This window comes from Myripristis murdjan, chromosome 16, assembly GCF_902150065.1.
Source record: "Myripristis murdjan chromosome 16, fMyrMur1.1, whole genome shotgun sequence".
NCBI lineage: Eukaryota > Metazoa > Chordata > Actinopteri > Holocentriformes > Holocentridae > Myripristis > Myripristis murdjan.
The window spans coordinates 25,735,849-25,760,162 of NC_043995.1; the positions used below are offsets into that span (position 1 = coordinate 25,735,849).

Genomic DNA, 24,314 nt, shown 5'->3' on the forward strand with positions numbered 1-24,314 from the left:
TGGTGGATGATAGTTTCCTTATTGTTATTCCAGCTGACACACGCACAGTCACACCCTATTCTCAGTTTACAGCCGCACCGCTGGAATGCAGAGTTGAACCGCTCACTTTGACTCCCGAGGAAAACACAAAAAAACGCACTGTGGGAAATGCCTGCTTGTTAGTATTCAGTGCATGCCTCGCCATCCGCTGTCAGACTGATTTTTTATTTGCCTTTCCAAGTGACCCGCCTGAGCATGGCAACCTGTGTTGCTGGTGCCGAGCCCAGCCTGTGAGCACCATGCAGCAGGGTATTACAGGCCACCACATCAAACCATATGGCTCAGCCCCCCGGTGCGCCACGGCAGAGCTGATGTAAACAAGCAGCCGAGGTTTTCACTTGAATAAGCGACCAACCCGACAGAAGGAGCTACCAGACACTGGCCTAGATCACTGTACATGTTGTAGCCTGGAGGTTTTTCCCTTTGATTTGCTCAGTTTTGTATTGTTTTTTTTTTTTGTTTTTTTTTTGTTTTTTTTTTAATTATACATATATAAGGGCGCCAGGTATGTAGGCCTAGTAGTGGTTCTGCTGTTTGGACCATAGAAAGAAAGCAATAATCCTGATTTTAGGCAGCAATAACAGTGGCAGTGTGATAATTGTATTTTTTTCCCCCTATAAGGCCAAAGAGAGGCAGATACAAGAGAGAAACTTCACACCACTTTCATTGATCATTTCACTCACACTGTGGCTCTATATCTAAGCATCCTCCCTCTTCTGCTCAGGTCATATCAGCAGTCATAACTTGACCAAGTGAATGATAGCAAGTGTTGCTGCATGTTTTTATACCGAGGCATGCATGTGATGTTTTAACTGACTCTGAATGGCACATCGCTCAAGCTCACTGCACAGCTCTCACGCACGTCTTCCATTGCAAGCACAAACCCCCATCGGACCCCTTATAGCATCATTCCCTATACAATCAGCCTAAGATTAGCGCAAGTCTTCCAGTTTTTTCTTTAGCATGACTCACTGACGGTGCCATTTACTGACCAGTTGCAACTCTATCTACGTCTCATTATTTGGCATTATTTGGTGCACACAGTCTAGTTGGAAAGCTGCATCGGGGTGCGCCACTCCTCTGTCTTGGGTGTCAGATTATAAATAGTTGAACAAAGACTTTTTAGGAGCAACAAGAAGCTGAAACCCGAAGCCTGGAGTGATTCGTCTGGTAACCCTGCACTCTCTGGGACAGAGGCCGGACACACTCCAGAGCCAAGGAGTGTGTGATTTAGATCTGGGGAGGTGCAGAGGCGAGGCAAAACAGAGTGTGGGATTTTAATCACTTCCGGCACATTTTTGGGTACCAAAGGGGATCCGAGAAGCGAGTGGACACCCCCTTGGTTGCACAACAAGAGGAAGAGGAGGAGGAGACTACGCCCTGGGCCCCACCACTACAGGGAGAAACTCTAGCACTTGAGGAGAGGAGTGGACCTTGCCTCATCGCCCAGACTTCTCTTTTTCATTGTTACTGAAAGGAAGAGCTGAGCTGTTGTCACACCTGGAATAGACACCAAGACCCTGCAGATCTGTCTTGTTAATCTGTGTGTGTGTGTGTGTGTGTGTGTCTTCCAGTCTGAGGTGTGTGTGTGTGTGTGAGAGAGAGAGAGAGAGAAGGAGACAGTGTTTGTGTGCATGGTGTGATGGCATCGTTGAGAGCCACCAACCTTTCCTCTACCAGGATGTCTGCAGTTCGGACGCTGCTGCTGCTACCTCTGGGCCTCCTGGTGCTTCAAGGTGAGCGGGCACTGGTTTGTTGCCATGGTGATGCCACAACGGCAACGCCTTGGCATGCATGAGCCACCATCCTGTCCCTTTCGTTGTCAATGTGCAATAGTTGAGGTGTCTGCTGCTGTTTGATGTTGCTCCTCACTGGTGTTTGGCTCTGTTTTGGAGAGGAGATGTGTGTGTGTGTGTGTGTGTGTGCAAATATGTGCTCCTATGGGTGACTTAATGTGTGCTGTCCCTCTGTGTGTTTGTATGTGTGTCTGTGTACAGATGCAGATGTGTGTGTGTGTGTGTGTGTGTGTGTGTGTGTGTGTGTGTGATGTATGTTTCATCATTGTGCTGGATTGCTCACTAAAAGCCTTAACCAGCTGTTCAGGTTTTTTTTTTTTTTTTTTTTTTCAGAGCAGGGTAATGAGATGAGGACATGTGGTGGCGTTAAAATGGAGGACACACACACACACACACACACACACACACACACAGATCAGCCACTGCAATATGGAAGATTCTGGAACTGTGTCGATTATAAATTACTCTTTGTCTGTAAAACTGGGGCGTAGTGTTCCTCTGTTTTGTGTGTGTGCGTGTGTGTGTGTGAGAGAGAGAGGGTGACTGACCTCCCGGTCTCCCCAAAATGTGGTCAGCAGAATGGAATGTCAGCGGCGGGTCATGTGACTTTAACCCACTCATTTCTTACAGAAACCTCTTTACATACAAAACAGATTTTTCTTCCTGCTAACAAGGTTCAGAATCACAAAAACAAACCCAGCTGGAAGATGTTTGTCATATGTGAAACCTACACTGCATTTTATCTCATTTTCACTATGCGTATTGACTTTGGTTCACAGCATTGTGCAAGTATAGTAATGCTACACCACTAGATGGGTCAGATTATTGTGTAGAGAGTGAGACAATTTAGATTGCATCAGGCAAGGTGTCAGTGCTTGAAATGTCTAGTGAATTTATTTCTGAGGTGCCGCGTTGGTGTTTTTGTTTTTAAGATTTTGCGGGTAGTTTAGGTTGCACCCTTCCTGCGGGTGTCTGCATGCAGTCTGTGTAGCTGGAGATACCGGTGCTCATTTTCCTCCCTTCAGTAGAATCAATTTACCTCCGCTCATTCTTGCACAGCTTGAAAAACAAACTACCGCAGACATGAAACCTGCCTGAGCGAAATCATCCATCACAGTAAACCTCAAACCTTAATTTGGTTTTTGTCAAAGTTTCTGTTTTATCTGTGATTCATGGTGCCGTAGCTGAAAGTTTTCATATCAGCAGCGCATTACGTTATGCTCCAGTTCCTGTCAATCACCTGCCGGGAAATAATCCCCGTCGTCCAATAAACTTTAGTGTCCCATCCATTTAGTTTTTATGTGGGTCATCTCTGTTAATCGGTGCATTGGAAAAGTTAATTTCAAGCTGTTTGCCACCATGAAGTTTGCATTTTAAAACATTATTATACAGCATGCATTGCAGAATGAATGGGGAAAATGTAACCTTGACATAGAATTGGGCATTTCTGGCAGCCCTTGTGTTGTTCTGTGTGGCAGACCTCACCCGTCTAGTCCTCAAAGAAGACGGTTCAAGCAAACGCTAGAAGTATTTGCAAACACTATTTACGCCTGGCAAAGGAAATACCCCAGCACGAAGCAGCAGACGGTTTTCGTACATGCGGTGGAGGGATGATCTTGAATTTGCTGATGCACCGGGTGCTAAACAGGAGCACAAAAAAGGAAGAACATGCATTCACAAACATGCATAAATGTATACCATCACAGCCACATTATCGTTGTTACTGCTGTTGTTGTTGTCAAGGTTGTTTTTTTATGTCTTAGGTGAGCTGCTGTGCAAGTTTATATAAAGGAGAGAGTTTGATTACAAGTGAGCAGAAAAATAGACGCTTGGGAGAAGACAGTGGAGGGAGAAAAGAGGCTATAGGCGAGAAGTCAGAAGGTTATACAACCCAGGTGACAGAAATAGATGCTGGTTCAGCCGCCTGGCTTGTGGGATAGTTAGGGACCATAGTGACTGAGCACACCTGCAGCGGGTCAAAGGCGACGGAAATGAGATGAGACAAAGCAGAGAGCATCGACTGGAATCCCCACAAAGAGGAGGAAAGGAAAAGATCGCAACGTGCTATTGTTATTTTTAAAAGCACATTTATTCAGAGCATTTCCGCATTATTACTTGAATAACATTGGAAAGCATTAGCAAAAATTGCACGGCACACACTGAGATGGAGAGATGGAGATGGATTTTGACCAGTGACATCGGGGGTATCAGGAAACCCAGCATGCTAAACTACACCAATTTAATATAGACTGCAAAAACCTGCATCTTAACAAGTTATGTAGCTTCATATTCAGTCTCAAAATTGGATTCATCTTCAAGCAAGTGAAAAAATCTGCCAGTGGGATGAGATAATAAGTACAAATATTTTGAAACAAAGCAAAATAAGGCATATCAGCCCCTCCAATGACACTTGATTCAAGAAATTTCTGGAGACAAGTTGGTTAGTGTTGGAAATGAGGGATTATCCCATGGTAGATTTTTTTTTTACCTTGTTTGAAGAGATATATAAGATGTTGCTGAATATGAGACTTTTATGAGAGTTTTAAAGTTGAAAACTACTGACCACATATATTCAGAAAAATGGGACTTGACTGCACATTGGCTTCAGTCCCACCGCCTGCCATACATTTCAGGATCTGCCCCTGCTCCATCCCGCTTAAGCTCCTACTAAATCACAGCAATGTGCAAGGTAGCCTAAGTGCTCCCGACTTGTATCGCTCCTTAATGTAAACTGCCCCGATCAATCGGCAGAGTTGTGCATCCCTGCTTCCTGACAACAAGCCAGCAAAGAGATCCATAAAGCCTAATGCAGCCGATGGCAGCCTTGAAAACTGCTGCAGCAGGGAAATGCTTTTGCTCCTATACATGCAGCACAGAGCCATTTAGCTGGCAAATGGCTTGAGCATGAATTGATTGACAAGGGAAGTCAGTGTTAAAAGGGCAGGCGAAATGGCACGTGACCTTCTTAGCCCTGAGCAATTTGATTGAAATCCACTCCGTCACTTAAGCCGAACTGCTGCATGCACACGGACTGGAAACCATATCATTACCGCAGCCTGTCTTTTCAAAAGGCTAAAAGGAAAAGTAAGCAGCAGTTATGACTAATCGTTTAATGTTTTAGAAACTATTTGGACTACTTTTTTGCAAGTATTTTGAAATCTGTACCGACGCCTGTGTAATTTTCCAGACAAGCGCTCTTTCTCTGAGTCGTCACACAGCTGACAAGTTGAAAAGTGTTCCACTGTATGGATTGAAGCGATGATGATCGGAGACGGAAACGCATTTCCATCTCATTAAAAACCGTTTATGACTCTATCAGAGTTAACACACTGCACTCAAACTGTCCTTTTGAAGTTGCAGTGCTTCTGCTTGAGCAAGTTACTTCAGTGAAAAGGTTATGCAGCCTCTGTAAAGACTATACAGGAGCATTCGACTGACTCTTGTGCGGCTGTAAGACTCTGTAGCATGTACTGCAACGCTGCACGGGTCCAAACGAATGAATTTTAATTGGGATTCCGACTGAGTCATTTTTATTATTCAATTTCACGTAACACCTCACTCAGGATCAATTCTAATCTGCTAATCTGAAGCGAATTGAGATATGCCTCTTTGGTGCTGTGATGTGATTGTGTGCTGCATGTCTCCTCCTCACATGCATCTCTATCACTCATACACACACACACACACACACACACACACACACACACACACCTAAGCCCTTGTTCCTCCAGCTGTGAGACAGAAGTCAGCAGTCCCAGGGTGCCCTGTAGTTGGTGGAGGGTGGTGGGAGGACAGCAGTCAAAGCCCTGAATTATGCAAAGTGGGGCTTTGAGGGAATCGATGGCGATCAAAAGAGTGTCCACACAGCTTGACGTTATGACACTGGCAAGGTGCGTGTCCATTACAAATCACTGATCACTTATCTGGAACTGCAATCAGTAAAATCTATACAATATGTATATTCACCAACAAAATATTCCAGTTGACACAGTGGAATTTGAACATCACCAACAATTATCAACCCTTGTTTCAGAATTAAAGTTGCTTTGTCTAAAATACACAAAAATACCTGCTTTAATACCACATTTTGTCGCTGGGTGAAACCTTTGTATCTCCAACATGTCAACTAGTGATGAATGAGTCAGTCCAAAATAATCCATGGATCGGGAGGATTTGAAAGGAGGAAAGAGTGCATCGTGTGAGTCAACACTCAGTGTAGTTACATAGTAAATTCCAAGCAAAATGAGCCAATTTGTGATTCTGCCGGCACCTTCATTTCTATTTTCTCAAAAATGGCAGCCTTATTTTTCTTACTTTGTTTTTTTATGAAAGGTTTGAGAAGACTTTCATAAGCGTGGTGGAGTTTCTTAAAAGGTGAAAGTGAGGAGAAAGAAAGAAAGAAAGAAAAAAAGAAAGATTGCATTGAGCCTGGAGACAGGGAGACCAATGAGGAGGGACATGAAGCTTGTAAGTGCTCTTCCTGTCACAGTGCTTTCTCAGCAGTGACGCACTGCCTCGCTCCGCTTGTACACTTACCTCACTGAGGTAGTGCTCCTGGACATCGTGTGTATATGTGTGTGGTTTCGTGTGTGTGTCTGTTTTTGTGTGTGTGTGTGTGTGTGTGGCCACGTCAAAGCCTTACAAGGGCAGACAAGGACGAATGAGCATTATGAATCAGGACACGGACAGATAATTTGCTTGTGGAGAGAGAGGTAGATGGAACAGAGAAGACATGCAGAAATTTATTCCAAAATGAGATATTACCTTCATGAAAACTGTGACACTCTGAGAAAAAGATGATAATTCACATCCAAGATAACCAAAAAGAAAAAGTATTATTTAGGTTTACTTGAATCCAGAGGCCGTTTTTCAGTGGGTACGTGGTATTTTGTCATAAATCCCTTCACGTTTTTTGTTGCTGAGATTCTGCCAGAGCCCTTCATGTAGATAATGAAATATTGTCTGCCAAGACGGGCTCTGGCAGTGTCAGACAACATTCACCAAGCTGAATAGGCCATTGAGCCATAGACTTACTAGGAAAAGAAAGAATACATCCTTTGTGTTTGTTAAAAATAGATCAGTGGGGAAAAAGGGGCCTTCACACTCACTAAGAGCCTTTGTGCATCAATCCCAGAGAGAAACGAGCATCGCTGTGATAAACATGAAATAAAATGTTCATGTAGTGATAGAACAGTGCTCTTTGGCAACGGGGTCGTCAATGGAATCCAAAACCAGCATAATCGAGGTGCTCTTAAGATTATTGTTGTAATAATAAACCTTACTTTATTGTTTTCTACAAATGAATAAACAAGCAATGAAAAGAAACATACCAGAAAAAACAATGATGAGAATCAACACAGATGACTTTCCCTGATTTGGAATTTTGCTTTCAACAATAACCTCAGTATTACTCACATGGACTCACGGGACTCTTCTGGATAAACGAAAAATATTACTGGAGGATGTTATGGGCAGCTGTTCTAAATGTTTCAGCTTCATCTCTGGGAAGTAACATTTGTCTGTTGTTTCAATATGTGTGAAGGCACTCAACACTACAGTGCCCCTGGGCCTCATCGGCCGTTACTGGGATGAAGATGTTAGCTAAAGCCAAGAAAAATATTCAAACAGCTGTGTACCTCAGCTTCACCAGCGCAGGAAACAGAATTTTAAGCTCGGTAATTGGCTGTGTCTTGAGGCAATGCGCTGTGGGAATTGTTGTTGCTGTTGTCTTTATGTATAAACTCTTGTATCTTTCCAATAACAATTCTATTCACTTTGTTTTGTACTTATGATTCAACACAGGAGCTCTGGCTGCCCAAAATAACCCCACCCACTTAACAACTCTGTTGGGCTTTACAGACAGACCTATCATTGGCATAGCAGTAGAAAGAGATGCCATACCAGTGAATGTATTGGCATATTTAACAACAAAAAATCGGACCCAGAATAGAGCCTTGAGGTACTCCACGTAACTAGTAAACTGCCAAAGTGCTACCAAAGACGTCAGTGAACTGTTTTCTTTCTATATATTTTAAAGTTCTGTTCTATAGAGTTGTAGTCGGAGGATAGGTTCGACATGTTTCAACTCAGGCTGTATTAAAATGTTGTTTCCTATCAATTATAACTTAAACCAGCACAGCCTCACTGCGACCTTTAGTGGTGAGAAACTTTTCGCTCTGCTGCAGATTCTCTCTAGCCTTCAACCCAGACCAGCAGGGCAGTTGTCTTCATCCTCATCAACCATTCTAAATGTATTTTTTTGAAAACACAAAACTCACAGGATAGTCAAATACATGTTGAGAGTGAAAAAGTGAAAAACATGTTTTGACACTATGCTGTTTAACAGGTTAAATTAGATTTTTATAGAGGTGCCTGCTGCTCCTATCTGGATGTGGTAAGGATATGTTTGCTCATGTCTTTCACAAGTATTTTGGTATGAGCATGTTGCTCTGCTAAAAATATTTTTTGCAGAAACTTGTTAGCATGATAATGAATAAAAGTGTGATGCAACTCTGCCCAAATGTTCTGAGCAAGCTGTTGTTTTAAGTTTTTTTGGAGTAATGCCATTCTCCTGTTTTTTCATCGAGTTGCCTGAAGCAAGATCAGACAACAATTTGAACATAAAGAGGCAGGAGAGATAAAGAAGCATTGTTCCATGTATGTTTTTTGTAAATCAGACAGACACATGTGAACATGAACACATGAACAGAGATTGTGTTCTGTGGTCCCAAAGCAGCGGAGCAGCTGCTTCCCCCACAGAGGAAATCTTTCAAACGGACGCAAAGAGGGAAAAACACAGACTGACAGAAGATCGTTTGTAAGTCAGAGTCAGGAGTTCCTCAGGCCTGTACACCGATGAGCTGATGTGCAATCAGTTGTCCAGCCACTAGCGCTGGCTGCTCTAGATGTGACATCTTTGTGGAGTGAAATGTTAGTGACACACACACACCCACCCACCCACACACACACACGTACACAGAGGAGCAGTGCACTGGTCTACTTCTTCAAGTGGAAAGTTTCTTGCTTCTTCAGTGTTTGGGGAAATGACACAGGTGCTTGGCATTTTCCCCTGGTTGTGCATGTGTGTGCATGTGTGTTTGTGTGTGTGTGCGTGTCTATGGAAACTCTGTCATGAGCACTGATGCTGTCCACTTCATTCATTTCTCTCATTTGCTCTTCTTCAGCTGGTTAGCACAGCAAATAACTTTGGTCCTTCCAGGATGGGCCGCCACAGCGGACCGGCCAAACAAACGCAAGTGTACGTCACTCAGTCGCTGAGTCGCTGAGTGATGAAATTACCCCACGACTGAATGATGGACATTCATGTTTGAAGGGCTGGCCTCGCCTTAATCCATTTTGGCTGGAGCACAACAGCGGGGCGAGCCTTACAAACATGAATGTCCATCACTGAGTCGCTGAGTGATAAAGTTAAATGATTGGTCAACTGAGTGTTGGAGTTTCCCCATTGGCCGCTGCTCCTATGTCAGCACACACATCATCGATACAAGCCTTGATATGAGCCTCACAAAATATTTCCTGGATTACTTGACACAAGTTTCAAAGCTTCAGGGCTTCAAAACAGCTTTCTGAATGCTAACTGTGCTCTGTTGCAATTGCCGTAACCTCCAGGCCTTATTGAGGCAGGATTATATTCATGGCCATAGCCAGCTAGGAGGAAACCAAGGTCCACACCCTGGTAATTGTTTCATATAAATAAAATAAATCAGTGCTATTTAGCTGTATAAATAATCAGGGTTTGAAAACTGCTGTCTAGTACAGACACTGTTCACAGGACCAAGGTCTAAATAGCCGCTTTATAAATGTAGTCATGGTCCATATTCTAGGTTTTGACCCAGTCTTCTTGTATTCCCGGTAGCTTCCAGCTGTTCACTAAGCCAGCTAACCTCCATGGGTGGATAGCCTTTTGGGCAGTTCAGGCGATAAGTCAGCTTTTTTTCTGCTTTGTCGGTCCCAGGAGCATACAGTGGCATAAATTGATATGAGGGATTAACCAGCCGGCCAGGCAGCCCCCCCTCTCTGTCAGCAAAAACCTCCTAATCTGCCTTTTCTGGAATATTCGTTGCATAACCCTGAACCACAGTATTCCACAGATTACGCAATGGATTTGGATATTGCACGCTCTGTGTGTGTGTGTGTGTGTGTGTGTGTTTGCCTTTTATTTAGTGAGAATCACTGATCTGGCAGTTCAGGCCTGAGTCTGTTCAGCTTGCACTTTGGAGCCTCTCCTTTATGTCTCCCGGCCTGTTTGTTCCTCTCCGTCTTCTCCCTGCCTCCGCAACTCGCTGCCTCAGCTTCGGACAGTCAGCAGCGTCCCTGCTTGCCTTGCAAAATCTTACGTCTTGCTGTGTCACCACTACTTAGCTCAGGACGACTGCTCACACTGTTTGTGTGTACTGTGATGCTACAGATCTTGGTAGATGTCCATCTCTCTCTCTCTCCTGTCTCCAGACATCCTCTTCACTCCTGTCCTGCTGTTTGTTGGATGAGCTGTCTGTCAAACGCGTGCTGTGTTGGCACTGTAATGTGTCCTCTGTGTTCCAGGTCCCACCTCCTCCCTGCCTCTCTCTCTCTCTCTCTCTCTCTCTCTCTCTCTCTCTGTCTGAGCAGTCAATATGCCGGCCATCTCAAACCCTTCTCTGTGTTTTTCTGCATGGACCGTCTCGCTCCTGTGTCTGCCTGGATCTCCTAACCTCTCTGTCTCTGCCTCTGCTCTCCGCCTGCCTCTGTGTTTTGCTCTTTCCACACGACAGAAGCCGATGGAAATGTCTTGCAGCGCTGGGTCAAAATAGTGTTTTGCAAATAATTCGTAGAGTTCGCTATAATTTGTTAATTAAGATAACATCAGGTGAGTTGTGAAATGTGGAAAATTATGCAAAACCAACTCTAAAATACCCTGTGAATTTTTAAAAGGGCATTACATAACATAGGACATTTATTGCTCTAGTTTGGCAACAAATAAGTTGTAGCAGCATCAACAGCTGGCACAGCTTATAGCCAGCACACATACACACATACACACACACACACACACACACACAAAAAGTCACATGTTCATCATATAGCTAAGCTAGCTAAATAGAGAAGAGATCCAACATAAACATCTGGTGAAGAGGTGATATATCACAAAACAATACTGTAGTAACAATAATCTAATACTATACTTCTTTTTTTTTTTTTTTTTTTTTTTTTTGGCTTATAAGCTTGTATTCATCGAAAAAAAACCCTAGCAACTCCCTGCAGATATGTTATAGCCTCTGTGTGCCACGAGGCGCTAAAAAATTCTATTTAAAGCTTAAAAATTTCACAAAATTCAAGTCAACATGGCGGTGAAATGTCCTCGCTAGTCGCTCTGTGCTCCCTGGTAATCCAGAATATTATTTCTGTGTCCCCATTCACTTCCATAGCACGGTAAAACACTTTCAGCACATAAACAATCACAAACAAAGCATTATGTCAATATAAAATAATAATAATAATAATGCATTGCATTGGCATAATCTGCTGTTTATTTATGTGCTAAGTGAATGGAGAACCATGAAAGCAGTATTTTGGATAACTACTGAGGATATTTCCCCACTATGTGAAAATATGAGCTTATTCTGCCCAAACTTTACCAAAGTTTAGTTTTGCTTTAAAGACTCCATTAAGTGCCACTTTACTTGCTTGATTTTATGTATCTCCTGGTATAACTTGATTTTAAGATGGGGCAGAATGAGGAGAGGGATCACTGTTAGAGGATAGGTCGAGGGGCAGGATTGTGTGAAGACGTCACTGGTTGAAATTTTAATTTTCTGGTGCAGCATGATGTCAGCATTTCAGATGCAGTGTTTTGCAGGAGGTTAGAGTAACTGCGAGTTCATTTCAGGAGGAATCTAATGCACCTTTACTCAAATGTACTGTTCTGTGTGACTAACTCCACCCGTTCTCCATGCATGTGAAAACAAATTCTGAATTAAGTGAGAACGCCATGTGCCTCTGGTCTGTTGTGTTCTGTGATCTTAACTTTCTCTCCTCCCTCCTCCCCTTTTCTCTCCTCCCTCTCTCCCTGCAGTGCATCAGCTGGCACTCGGCCTCTTCTTCCCTCCCGCCTCTCCTCGTGCTTTTGTAGTAATGGCTGTGTTATTGTGAAAGCCTGTGCTAACTCTCTCTCTCTTTCTCTCTCTTTCTCTCTCCTCCCTTCCTCCCTCCTTGTCTGTCCTCCCTCTTCCCCCTCTCTCTCGCTGGCATTTCTCTTTGTGCTAACTTTATGTGTCACAGAGGTGCTGCAATATCAGCCAAACTACTTGATGGTATTTTCAGTCGCTGTCCATCTGACCAGCCCTGTGCTATGTGTTTCCTGTCCCCCCTCCCCGTCACTCCCCCTCATTTTACGATTCAAAACAAAAGCACCCCCAGAAGTCAAAGTTGTGAATAGCACAAGATCATTGGTTGAGAGCGATGCTGAGGCCTCAGTGGAAACTGCAAGGTGCAGTTTGAAAGGGAAACATTTGGAGTTACAGGTGTGTTACTCTCGGCCGATGAGCAGTATGTGCCATGATGATGATGGCATATATAGAGTCATGATTCTATATATGAATTTAGCTCGATTACTAATGGACAGACTGCAAGGACATGTAGAATAGCATCGCTCACTGCAATCTGTTTATTTCCCCTCAGTTTCTCAAATTAAAAAAAAAAAACATCAAATGTAGATTACTTCAAAAACAGAAAAAAAAAATAGCTTAGCATGATTAACAAAATTCACAACGAACTGAAATGATGAGTGGAAATAAAAAAATGCAAGAAAAAAAGCTATGCCCGATTTAAAAAAAAAAAAAAAATACAAGCATGTCTTGAGCGATGGGAACAAGCACGTGAATACAACATTTTACTGTTTTGTCAAGTACTGCTGAGTCATTTTGCCTGCAAATATTGAGATACTGGAACTCACCAGTGCTTTGCCCTTTTTATCAACCTTTTTCTCAAGCCACGGGTACATGAAAAAAAGGATGATGGCCACCCCACAGCTCTTGCCACTTAACCCCCAGTGCCATAGAAATAGAAATAGAGTGAGAAAGTAACGCTGGACTTTACATAACTGTGGCTCATCCTCTCCGTGCCGTAGCGTCTCTGTGCCATGGAGCCTGCGTGGAAGTGGACTCGGACACCGAGGCCGTGGCCAACGAAGGCTTCAAACTGGGCTGCATCTCCTGTAAGATGAGAGGCGAGGTGCCCGCCACAGCCTCAGTCGACTGGTACTTCAGGGCACAAGATGAAAGCGAGTACACTCATGTGAGTAAACCTGCTGCGGCATGCTTTTTTTGTCTTAGTTATGCAGTAAAGTGACAACAATAAAAGTGTAAAATGATGACAAGATGGGACGGAGGGGAGAGTCTCTGGATTGAGTTTGGAAGGGAACTGACATTATATTGTTTAAAAAAAAAAAAATGGGTGTGGCTATGTTTTGCCACACGTTGGCAACTGACCTGGAATTCATGTCATAAACAAAAACTGGAGAAAATGCCAAGACCTGCTCCATCTTAACATGTCATTTAGTCTCATATTCCTGCTGAAAATCTTGTTTTTCTCAAAAACAAGTGAATAAATCTTCCTATGAGATGTGATAATCCCACTTGTCTGCAATGCTAATCAACTTGTTGCCAGAATTTTCTTGAATCAAGCGTCACTTTCTTGATCCTAGTCTGTCGATCTGCCTCAGTCTATTTTTTTTTCAACATATTTATACTTCTTTCCAGAAAAAAATCCTGAACCAAGCCAAGCTGCAGTGGACACAAATGGGATTATCTCAACCCACTGGGGGATTAAAACAAAAAAAACAAAAAAAAAAAAAAAAAAAAAAAAAAAAACGAGATTCCAAGATTGAATATGAGACTGAAAGGCTTGTTCAGATGATTATGATTTTTGCAGTGAGACGCCTCATGCCTCAGATACAGCACTGGACAAAAGCAATGCAAAGCAGGGACACAAACCACTGCAGAGTGGAAGGGGAGTCGCCTTCTCTCCTCCCAGAGTGAAACGGCTGCAATGCATTTATCATGAGGGAGCAGAGTCATGCATTTTTCATGATAGCCTCTTTTCCTCTGTGTCGGCTGGAAGACTCCACACTCGCTCGCTTAGGCACTCCTGACCCAGCAAAGCACAGGGGCCATTTTATAGCCGACTGATAGCAGCTGAGGTCCCATTAGTGGTCTGTTCCCATATAAATTCTGCTTCCACTAATTTTCCAGAGGGTTTAGAGGTCAGGATTTAATCAATGCTCAGTCAATCAGCATTCGTCAGCGAGTTTCAGGAGGAACCGCTGGTGGAGCTGATCCAGACACCTGGCGTTACGACAAGGAAACCAAAACGTATATCAAGGCATTCAGTCTGAACACCAATATCAACGCTGAATAATCTGTTTGTTTGACACCTACATACCCTCGTGTGAAATACGCTGCCATCCGAGAGAAAAACACACATCAATAAATAAGACCGCAAACCAGAGACTATAAATCGCGTCCAAAAAAGTTAGAGAAAAAACATGCAGGAGCTGGAATGTGTTCCTCACACGATGACATCCGAGATAAGCCGTGGAAGATGTTTGAATGTTGTAAAATAGAAACCAGACGACAGGAGCGCAGGGGCAGGGATCGCAGCCTTGACCTCAGCTGTTCTCAAAAATGTTGACGGGGAAAAGGTCAAACAGAAGCCCAGCTAACACACACACACAAACACACACACTCACACATCATCCTGAGAGTGTTCCCCTTTAGGTTTCTAATTCACTAACCCACACACCACATTCGAAAAATGCAGCAAAAAAAGTTTTCGTGCAATGTTACATCCCCAAAATGTTCCAGTATCCACAATAATGTTACTCATCGGTTCCCTGTTGGTGACATTTTTGTGTGACCTGTCCAGAGCGTTCCCAAAAATGATCTGGGAACACAACAGTGACAGCAGAAAAAAAACATCTAAGAAATTTTAAGGAGGGACAGTCACCCAGCTTTCCTAAAACATTCAGCTTTCCTTCCCAGAGTGTTCGAGGAATGTAACCATGTTGTTAGTTTAATGTCAGAAAAAAATTTGCCCTTTCAGTATCTAAGGAGCGTCAAAATGGTGCCAAGTGATTGTGAAGTCTGAGTTTTTCCCAGAGTTGGTTTTGTGATGGAAATTTATTACTATTTAGAATGCACATTGTTTTGAGAAGCAAAACTTTTTATTTTTGTGACCCCAGCAAATGAGCACCTATTTCAACACTTCAGGAGGGCAGAACTTTGCCCAGTGGACACCTTAAGTAATCAGTAACCATGCACGACACTGCCGGGGAGGAGTTCATACAACTTCATGTCCAAAAATGCGAACTATCCCTTTAATAATCTTTCACCCTTAACAGAGGAGTGTGTCCGCCAACCTGTTCTCCAGGATTTAGTAACGCTGTTTGATTCTTTAATTGGAGCTAGAGAAGGAGTAGATGGCACATGCAGCCGAGGCGGGACATATTTTTAGAAAATCTCTCTCTAGTCAAGCCGATATAGAAGCAACAGATGCAGGCCTTTGAAGGAGACACAACGCTGCATCTCTCGCCCTCTCTCTCTCTCAGACAGGAAACATTCAGGAGGTGACAGCACGTGATGATTTTGGATCAAAGGACTGTGCTCACTTTACAAGTTTCTCGCTGCTCTGAGCTACTTCTCAAACAAAGACAGCAAGAAGTTATGAAAAGGTCCCGTTTTATTCAGCATTCGTAATTCTGTCCAAACCTCAAAAATATCAGAGTAAGATTTTACTGGTGTTTTTCATGTTTCGCCAAAATAACTCAGTTAAAAGGATATTTACTGAATGAATCTGAAGGTCTCACCAGCAGAGCATTTGGATCCATGAGATTTTGGCTTCCTGTAGACCCCCCTTAAAGGTGCATTCTGCAAAACTGGGCCCTGAACATTAAACTCTGACACAGACATGGAATAATCATATCATCTGGCAGTTGTACATGATTCTTGACTCACTGAAAAATTACATGTTTATTCAACATTTTTTGCCCTCAGTTTATCCTCATTTACAAAATTGTAGCTGCATCGTATTTTAAACCTTTTGAACTTTTGTATATTCTTTTGAATTACTGTTAGTGTGATGTGTAAACAAAAAGCCAAATGTGCATCAAATACTTTTATGCACCAAACTCCTGTATTGATCTCAGGTGGGACTATATCACAATATCTATGAATTGAATTCCTCAATATCAGTATTGCAGCAAAGATCACTATTCATGCGTTCATAAAATACTTGCAGACATTATTTTTCATAAACAATCACGAGTAATATGAATAGGATGGCCAAGCAATATATGGTTATATAAGAAGATTTACTTGTATAGCACCTTTCAAAACATAAACTGCAGCTCAAGGTGCTTTACAAGCAAAAAGGGTGTCCAACACAAAGGGGCAGATATTTAAAATAGGAAATATTAAGACAATAAAAAAGCATAAAAAAAACTCTAGAAAGTTAAAAAGTAGTAAAAACAGAAGGATAAGAAAGGTTGAGTACTGGTATTAAAAACAACAGACAGTAGGACCAAATTCTGGATATAAAAAACACAAAAATATATATACTGTATATAAAAACAAACAAACAAAAAAATCAGTTGCATTACTTAAATAGATTAAAAGCATGACCTTAAAAATGAATTTTTAGTTCTTAAAATAATCAGCAGAGTCTCCCTATCGAATATGTGCTGGGTGTATGTTCTCTTCACAGTAATGCTGCCTTTAAAACCTGGAAAACACAACACTTGTGCAATATCAGGATATATCGCGGTATCAAAATCCCAGACGGTATATATTCTCATATCACAATATAAATATTACACCGATATATCACCCAGGCTTATTTGCGGAGCAGATCCCCCCTCATGCAAAACAGCCCTAGCTTCTACTTTGCCTCATTTCCCGTTAAACAAATAATAATAACGATAATTTTCCTTTTCAGATATACAGCTATGAGGACGAGGTGGGCGAGATCACAGACGAGCGTTTCACCGAACGTCTGGACTGGAACGGCAGCAAGCGGACCAGAGACCTGCAGGACGGCTCCATCTACATCCTCAACGTGACCTACAACGACACGGGAACCTACCGCTGCTTCTTCAACCGCATCCTGACCTTCTCCAACTACGAGTACCACACCAACGCCAGCAAGACCATCTTCATGAACGTGGTCCCACGACGTAAGCAGGGAGGGCAGAGGAACCAGCAGGGTTTTCTAACACTGGAAGAGAGAAATATATATATATCTTTAGAAAAATAAGCACAACCAATAACAACATCAGTTTAAAAAAGAGAAACTTTTGCATACCCTATAAGAGTAATAAAAAAAAAATCAAATATACTAAAATACATCTATAGAATACATATAAACCTTTCACCTTTGAACCTTTGCATAGACTAGCCTATACATATAGTATAATAACATATATCTGCAAAACATCATAATGTGTCATTTTTAAGGTAATTTCTATGTGGCAGTCAGTCCCTTATGCCCAGACTTGGTCCAGCCTTGTGTACATATAATACATATAATTCAACTTACAGGAGTATATATATATATATATATATATATATATGTATATTGTGTGTGTGTGCATATACATGTGTATAATCTATTATATATATCTGGATTTGATATTTTGCTCTGAGGTTCAATAATCGTACAGGGAGGAATCCTTTGTAGAAGAGCCCAAAATACCATTTTCTCAAGGGAGGCACACCGTTCATGCAGTTAATCACCAAGTGAGACAGAAATGAAACAAGTTGGGTAAAAGTGGGAAAGTGGGCTACATGATCTCCAAATAACTCACAAACAGTGTGTGAGAGCGTCATGGAGGGTGAGTTTTTCCTCCAAGAGCCGAGGACAGCGCTCTCAGAAGTGATTACATTCTGTGTCAGTGTTAGCTAAACACTGTCTGTCCTGGGTCGGCTGAAAAGTCCCAGAACAAACAAAAGGAACAAATCCTGCCTCGCTCGGTGGACAGCGGATGAAAGAAGCAGCTTTGCATGTTTTGCCAGCTGGGATTTTTGACTGTAGCTATGGATTTCTATGCATCATCATCATTAAGCTCTCATTGAATTCACATTGAGTTTTGTTTAATTACAATTTCCATGCCATTTTTCTACGGCTGCAGTGTTGTAAAGGATTTTGTTTCCTTCTTTAACATTTCCAAACCCCGATACAGACTGGAAATTTCCAAGAGGTGAACTGTTTCTAGGCATATGGTTACCTTTTTACCATTAAACTACCATAGTAAGGGGGTATGAGTTGTGTACAATTAGTTAATTCATTAGGTAAACACTTAATAAATCATATAAAACATTTAAAAAAACATTATAAACTAGTTAGGACAGTTTTCATTTATTGATACTGGATGATCCTGTACAGTGGACCCTGTAACTATAAAAACCAGCCCTATTTTCAACCCTACTTTAACAGAATAGTTATGAAAATGAGTTATTGATAAACTTGACTTTCTATATTAATTCATCAGCATTTAATTAACCCAACATACTCATAAACATAAATAAATAATGCTGCTCAATGGGAGTGATGCCAGGATCCTGAGGATTATTTTGTTCATCATAAATAAAATTATAATAAATCCTAACAGCGCTGTGATGAACTGGCGACCTGCCTTAGGTGTTTCCATGCCTCCTGACCAAATGCATGCTGGGATAGGCGCTTAGCACCCTGCCACATTGATTAGGAATAATCAGGTATGGAAAAACAATGGATGGATAATTCCTAAGATGAACTATAATCCAGACTCTGAATATGTAAATACTAATGAAACTCAGCACTTTGTTTAGAAGAAAGATAAATATGACCACCTTAGGTATTTATTTGTGTGTAAATCTGGTTTTATCAGGGTTATTCAGCAGTGTTATGTTTTGCAGCTGGCTGCCATGTTTTGGGAAGCGTACAGGTGTCCCCCAAGGCTCCGTCCTCGGGCCCCTGCATATTCATTGCATGTAGCAGGCAGACTGACTTGTGGGTGTTTTTCCGCTGCCAGGCTGGGATTAGCAATAACCTTGAAACGGTGGGACTTTTGAAGCCCAACACTGAACCCATGTGGATATCAGGGGTTTATGTAACTGCATCTGGAGCAGGAATCAGAAAATCTGTCAGCCTGCACGACGTTTCACTGCACAAATCAAATCTGAGCCCCTTTTCCCTCCTCACGCTGCACCTTATCTCATCCTCACTCTCCCTGCAGTCACCAGGGGAATGGCATCCATCTTGTCGGAGGTGATGATGTATGTCTCCATCATCGGGCTGCAGTTCTGGTTGGTGGTTGAGATGATTTACTGCTACAGGAAGATCTCGGCAGCGGGAGAGGAAGCCTTGAGAGAGAGCGCGTAAGTGGCTGCACACTCGGAGACGCGATGCAACACACACAGGCGTGGAGTGCACATATGGAAGCCCATGTTATTGTTCTCTCTCTCTCGTAAACACACACACACACACACACACACACACACACACACACACACACACACACACACACACACACACACACACACACACACACACACACACACACACACACACAAGCCAGCATCTTTTCTGTGCCAATCCCGTTCATCTCCACATCCCACTGGGCTGTCCAAATGTCCTGATTTCCCTCCTTCCTCTCTCCCTGCTGCTGCACTTTGGAAATCCAGTTTCAATCTGCTCCTCAGTCTCAAAATAACCAACGTTTTCCTTTTCCTTGCTCAATGGATTTCTCGTTCTGCTTCTATTCACCTATCCTGACTGCCTCTGTTTCTCCTTTTCTCCTGTCTGCCTCTCTCCTCCTCAGGGCGGAGTATTTAGCTATAGCATCGGAGAGTAAAGATAATTGTGCAGGGGTACAAGTGGCAGAATAGCACTGGTAGGTCTTGATTCTCACTGAATGTTGTTTTCTGGTTTCGCACTGCAAAAGTTTCCATTTTAATAAGACATTTTGCCTCATGAAATCTTGCTTTTCCTTGGTATACATATATTGAAATGAGGCAGAATAAGGACAATCAGCCCACTAGACAAGAAGATGACACCTGATTCAAGAAGAATTTTGGGGATTATCTCATGCCAGTGGCAGATTATTCATCTGAGTAAAATGATTTTGACACTGAATGAGAATAAATGCCTTGTTAAGATGGAGATTTTTTTTGTAGTGCATTTTTTAGTGCTTTCCTCCGCTCAGTCTCTCATGCTCTTATGCAAAATCAAATACATTTACTCATTGCATATTACACTTTTTTTTTTATCAAGAGTCCTGTATGAGTTAGTGATTTTTTTGTCTTTTTTGTTCTCGTTGCTTTTACCGATTATCCCTACCTTTATTTATGTTTCACTTTCTTCATAGTTTTCTTTGTTTTTGTCTTTTCTTTCAGATCGAGGAAGGATTCAAAGAGGCTGCCATGAGGAATCACATATCCGTTTCCTTATTTTGCCCTCTGACCGTCGCTCGCCTCCCACCATCCTCTCCACTCGACGGAAAACTAGGACCACAAAGAGGAGAACCCTCTTCACAAAGGCATTTTTATTGACTTTCTGCAAAAGGATGGAAAGGACTTTGCAATCGGCCGTTCTGAAGTTCAGAATGGGAGACTCAACCAGGTTGTGGTTCGACAAGGCAGAGAGAGAGCGAGAGAGCGAGAGAAAGAGAGAGAGTGAGAGAGTTGTATATACTGTAGGTGTGTAATTATGCAAAGATAATCTTCATTATGAACACTTAGAGAGTATAATATACCCTGTATATTCACTAATTGCATGCTTAGAGGCCTGTCAAAAACAGACATGCGTCTGATGTTCTGTCATAGTCATGTTTTCAACTTAGTTTTCAGTCAGTTCAACGTTTTATCATGTTTCATCACAGACAATGTGTTGGCAGCGAGGTTTGACTGATATGGGCTTTTAAAAGCCAATACTGACTTTTTTGTAAGCTGAAAATAGTTGATATTTTGTGCTGATATTAAATCTTTAAATTGTAACATTTTAATGCCAAATATTCAGTGTACATTCAAATGCTGGCACAGCATTTGGGACACTTGAAATCTTCAAGAAATGACAAAGTAATTTCCAAAAACCGCTACTGAGAGGTTTTGCAGACTGTTTTCCTGGAGCTGTAATCAAGCAGGAGCCTCCATCATATTGATCACTGGCTGATAGCTTCAATGAAAAGCCGATATCGGCTTTTCATTAAACCCATCAAATCAGTCAAATCCCAGCTGGCAGTACATGCAAACCTGTTCATTATTCTTGTTCAGCCATTTTAACACAAAGGAGTTTGAGAGCAGCTCCTGTTCAAGCAGCTGTGAGGATGTTAAGCATCGAGGTCGGTTAATCGCAGCAGATGCCAAAACTCGAGTCACGACTGTTACACATCGAGTGAGAGTCGATGTACTCAGCTGCATCTGTCTGCAGCTCTCCAGAGGAGCGAGACCTCCCACCTGGGTTGCATTTTATACGAGGATCACGGTCACTTCACTGAGAGACGTGTTACACTAGGAGTGTTAAAGGGGAATTCCACTAAAACAGACTTTTAGACTTTCATTGGAGGATACTTGAATGTGTCCTCTGTTTTGGCATTGGCTGTCAAGATAAAGGAAAATGCAGTCATGACATCGTTGAATTACTTCTGGCTTTTATGGAATATTACCAGTCGTGTTTTAAATGTTTTATACTTGACAAAAAAAAAAAAAAAAGTTGCTGACATGAGTTTTTCTCTCAACCATTTTAGACAATGCAAACCATTGATGTGTGATTGGATTTTACTTAATCCTGATTATTTGAAGAAAAAAAAAATAAGAATAATGATCTGGGAAGAACCGAAACATTGTCCACTTTTGCACAACCACCAATCAAAGGTGTGTTTTGTTGGAATGCCCCTTTAAACTATCACAGCTGTACAGTAGCCAGGCCTTTTCTTTTTTAAAAAAGAAGACAAAAAAACGGAGTCGACTCTGATTTGACATGCATGAAAAGTCCCAGTTTGCTTCAAAGTCTATTTGGTCCAACCTGTTAGTGCTGATCAAAGCTTTCACTGTATCCTGCTTTTGGTGAGAAACACCACATCGCATCTGGAGCCATCGTGTGACTTCCTGTGATGCCTGAGATGAAGATCACTCACATTGTTGCTGTGCACCATCTTTGAAAATAACATCACACACACCAACCCAAAAAGAAGAAAAAAAAAAAGAAAAAAAAGGCAACTTTATCGATTTACTTGGAGGCATGATGTTGAAGAGTCTCTTTGCTTAATTTTGTCTACAGTGGAAACTTTCTTATTGATGTCAATGTGTAATTTCACACAAAACGTCTCGGTGTCTTTGTAGAAAACTAAGGGCTTGACAGTTGCTACTATCTAACCGTTGTGGGCAAATGTGCCACAAAACCCGTCCAGTGTGCCTCCTAGAGTAAAGTCCAGAGTTGAAGCAGTAGCATTGTTGCAAAGCTCTTGTGAACATGCAGTAAAACAGCTTTACTTGCCACTCTTTTCTGGCAGCCGGCAGTCTTGACTAGCGGCTACCACCAGATGGCAGCAAAACACTGCCATCCCTGCATGCGAGTGTTCACTTTTTTTGTACCGGTACTGGCTTTGATACATTTTGAGATACTGAGAAAAGAAAAACACACAAAAAGAAGAAATGAATATAAGTGCATGCTTTACTGATGCTGACTAGCCAAGGCCCAAATTAGAATGAATGTTTTTATTCTGGCGAAATGCAGAATGTCTGATGGGAATGCAAGCGCAGATAAACCCTTCCCAGGAAAAATAAAAATATATATATATATAACCATAAGAGGAAAGTATTATCTCCCTCCTTGGCCATACAGGTGATTTATATTATTGGGTATAAATCATTTAATAAGCACCTTTTCCCTGCTCTAACAAACTAACCAGTAATTGAAAAACATGCTTCCCCCCTCTACACCATTAGTCTACTGTGTCAACTTTTTTTATTTTTATTTCAGCAAAATATAACTCACTTTTTCACTTCATGTGTAGGTGTGAAAATGTTGCTTGCCAAAAAAGAAAAAAAGTGATAAATAGAAAAAATAAAACTTATAAGAACCAGCCCCTGTGTCACTTTAATTGCTCCAATCTTGCACAAATGCAACTGGAAGCGAGGTCGGTCTTGTTGAAGCGTTGAACACCCTCTTGCACTTTCAGTCTTACTTATGTATTTTCCGCTCACACACGCTTCTGTTTTTCTTGTGCAGTTTCAGAAAACACCACTTTTTTTTTTTTTTTAACACTCGCCCAGCAAGGCCAGCAGGGTGGAGCTGTCAGTTGCACGACTAACTGTGTGTGCTGAGTCGTGTAAATAAGGCGTGCAGGTACTTGTTGCCTGGCTGGGAGTGAGCAAGCGTCCCGGGGAAGGAGGGTTACAAACAGGCCCCGGGTCAAAAAGCATTAACATTGGCTTTAATTTGCATGGAGCATCAGATAGGTGGGGTTTTTAACCACCCTGGCACTGTGAAAACAGCCACAACAGCTTTTTTTAATAAGACATTTTAGATGCTTAGCTGATGATGACAGTAATTCCCAGATCAACGACAATGCAAGCAGCAAACAGCACAGATCAGATTCCTGTGGCTTTAGGGTGATGGTGCATGAGAAAAGTGCTGGGAAAATAAATAAAATGAGGGACAGGGCACGTACGAGAAGGGAAGTAGAGGGGATTTATGTGCACGATTAGAGAGAAGGGAAGGATGCATGGAGAAAGCAACATCGTGGACTTTTTTTGGTTTTTTGTAAAAGATGAGTTTTCAGTTTGATGGGCTGCTCTGACCGCAGTGGGAAGTCGGGTCATTCCACTCCAGAGTTTATTAAATTAACTTTTCAAATGTTCTCCTAAACTTTCCAATGATCCCCTCCATGGCTGAGTGGTGTGTGTGTGGGCAAGAAAACAAAACAAAACATAAAAGTAGTTAATGTGCAGGCGCTGTTTGGCCGGGGTCGGGTCGTGACCTCTGTGACCTCTGTGACGTAACGCTCACAGGGAGGGAGTGGGAGCAGGTGGCCGTCAACAATCACCGACCACATGCCGCTTCTTTTTTAGGCCTCATGTTGCTCGGGAGCTCATTTTAAAAGAAGAATACCAGTGTCACATATTTACCACTGTTTACGTTCCTATGTCAATTTGCACTGCAGGTCATGTGCAGTTTTCCATGTTTACTTTCTGCACATTTTAGCTTTTCAAAACTTTAGACCCAGTTTGAGATCCACTGTTATCTGACCTAAACAAACAAACAAAAAAAAAACTCATATTGCAATTACTTTGACAGATATTGAGAAAGACGGGATATTGTGATTCACCGATTTAATGCAAATGCTATTTGCACTGAAATCATGAGTTTTGCCGGGTGCTGAGGACTAGCAAACATGTTTCCTTGGAGAGTACAGTTTGTAGTGCATCTCTGCAGCACCACAATATTTAG

General features: G+C 42.0%; 1 protein-coding gene across 2 annotated transcripts; it reads left to right on the forward strand.

The window, feature by feature from the left end:
- Positions 1-490: 490 nt before the first annotated feature.
- On the forward strand, positions 491-22,829 carry scn1ba (sodium channel, voltage-gated, type I, beta a). 2 transcript variants are annotated; one of them, XM_030072181.1, is made up of 6 exons: positions 491-1,775; positions 12,961-13,127; positions 16,824-17,061; positions 19,102-19,243; positions 19,687-19,758; positions 20,261-22,829. In XM_030072181.1, exons 1-5 carry the CDS (start codon positions 1,682-1,684, stop codon positions 19,751-19,753), a joined length of 708 nt encoding a protein of 235 aa, XP_029928041.1. In that variant the 5' UTR covers positions 491-1,681; the 3' UTR covers positions 19,754-19,758; positions 20,261-22,829. The 2 variants fall into 2 exon arrangements, with proteins under 2 accessions (XP_029928041.1, XP_029928043.1); XM_030072183.1 differs by lacking the exon at positions 19,687-19,758.
- Positions 22,830-24,314: the final 1,485 nt, after the last annotated feature.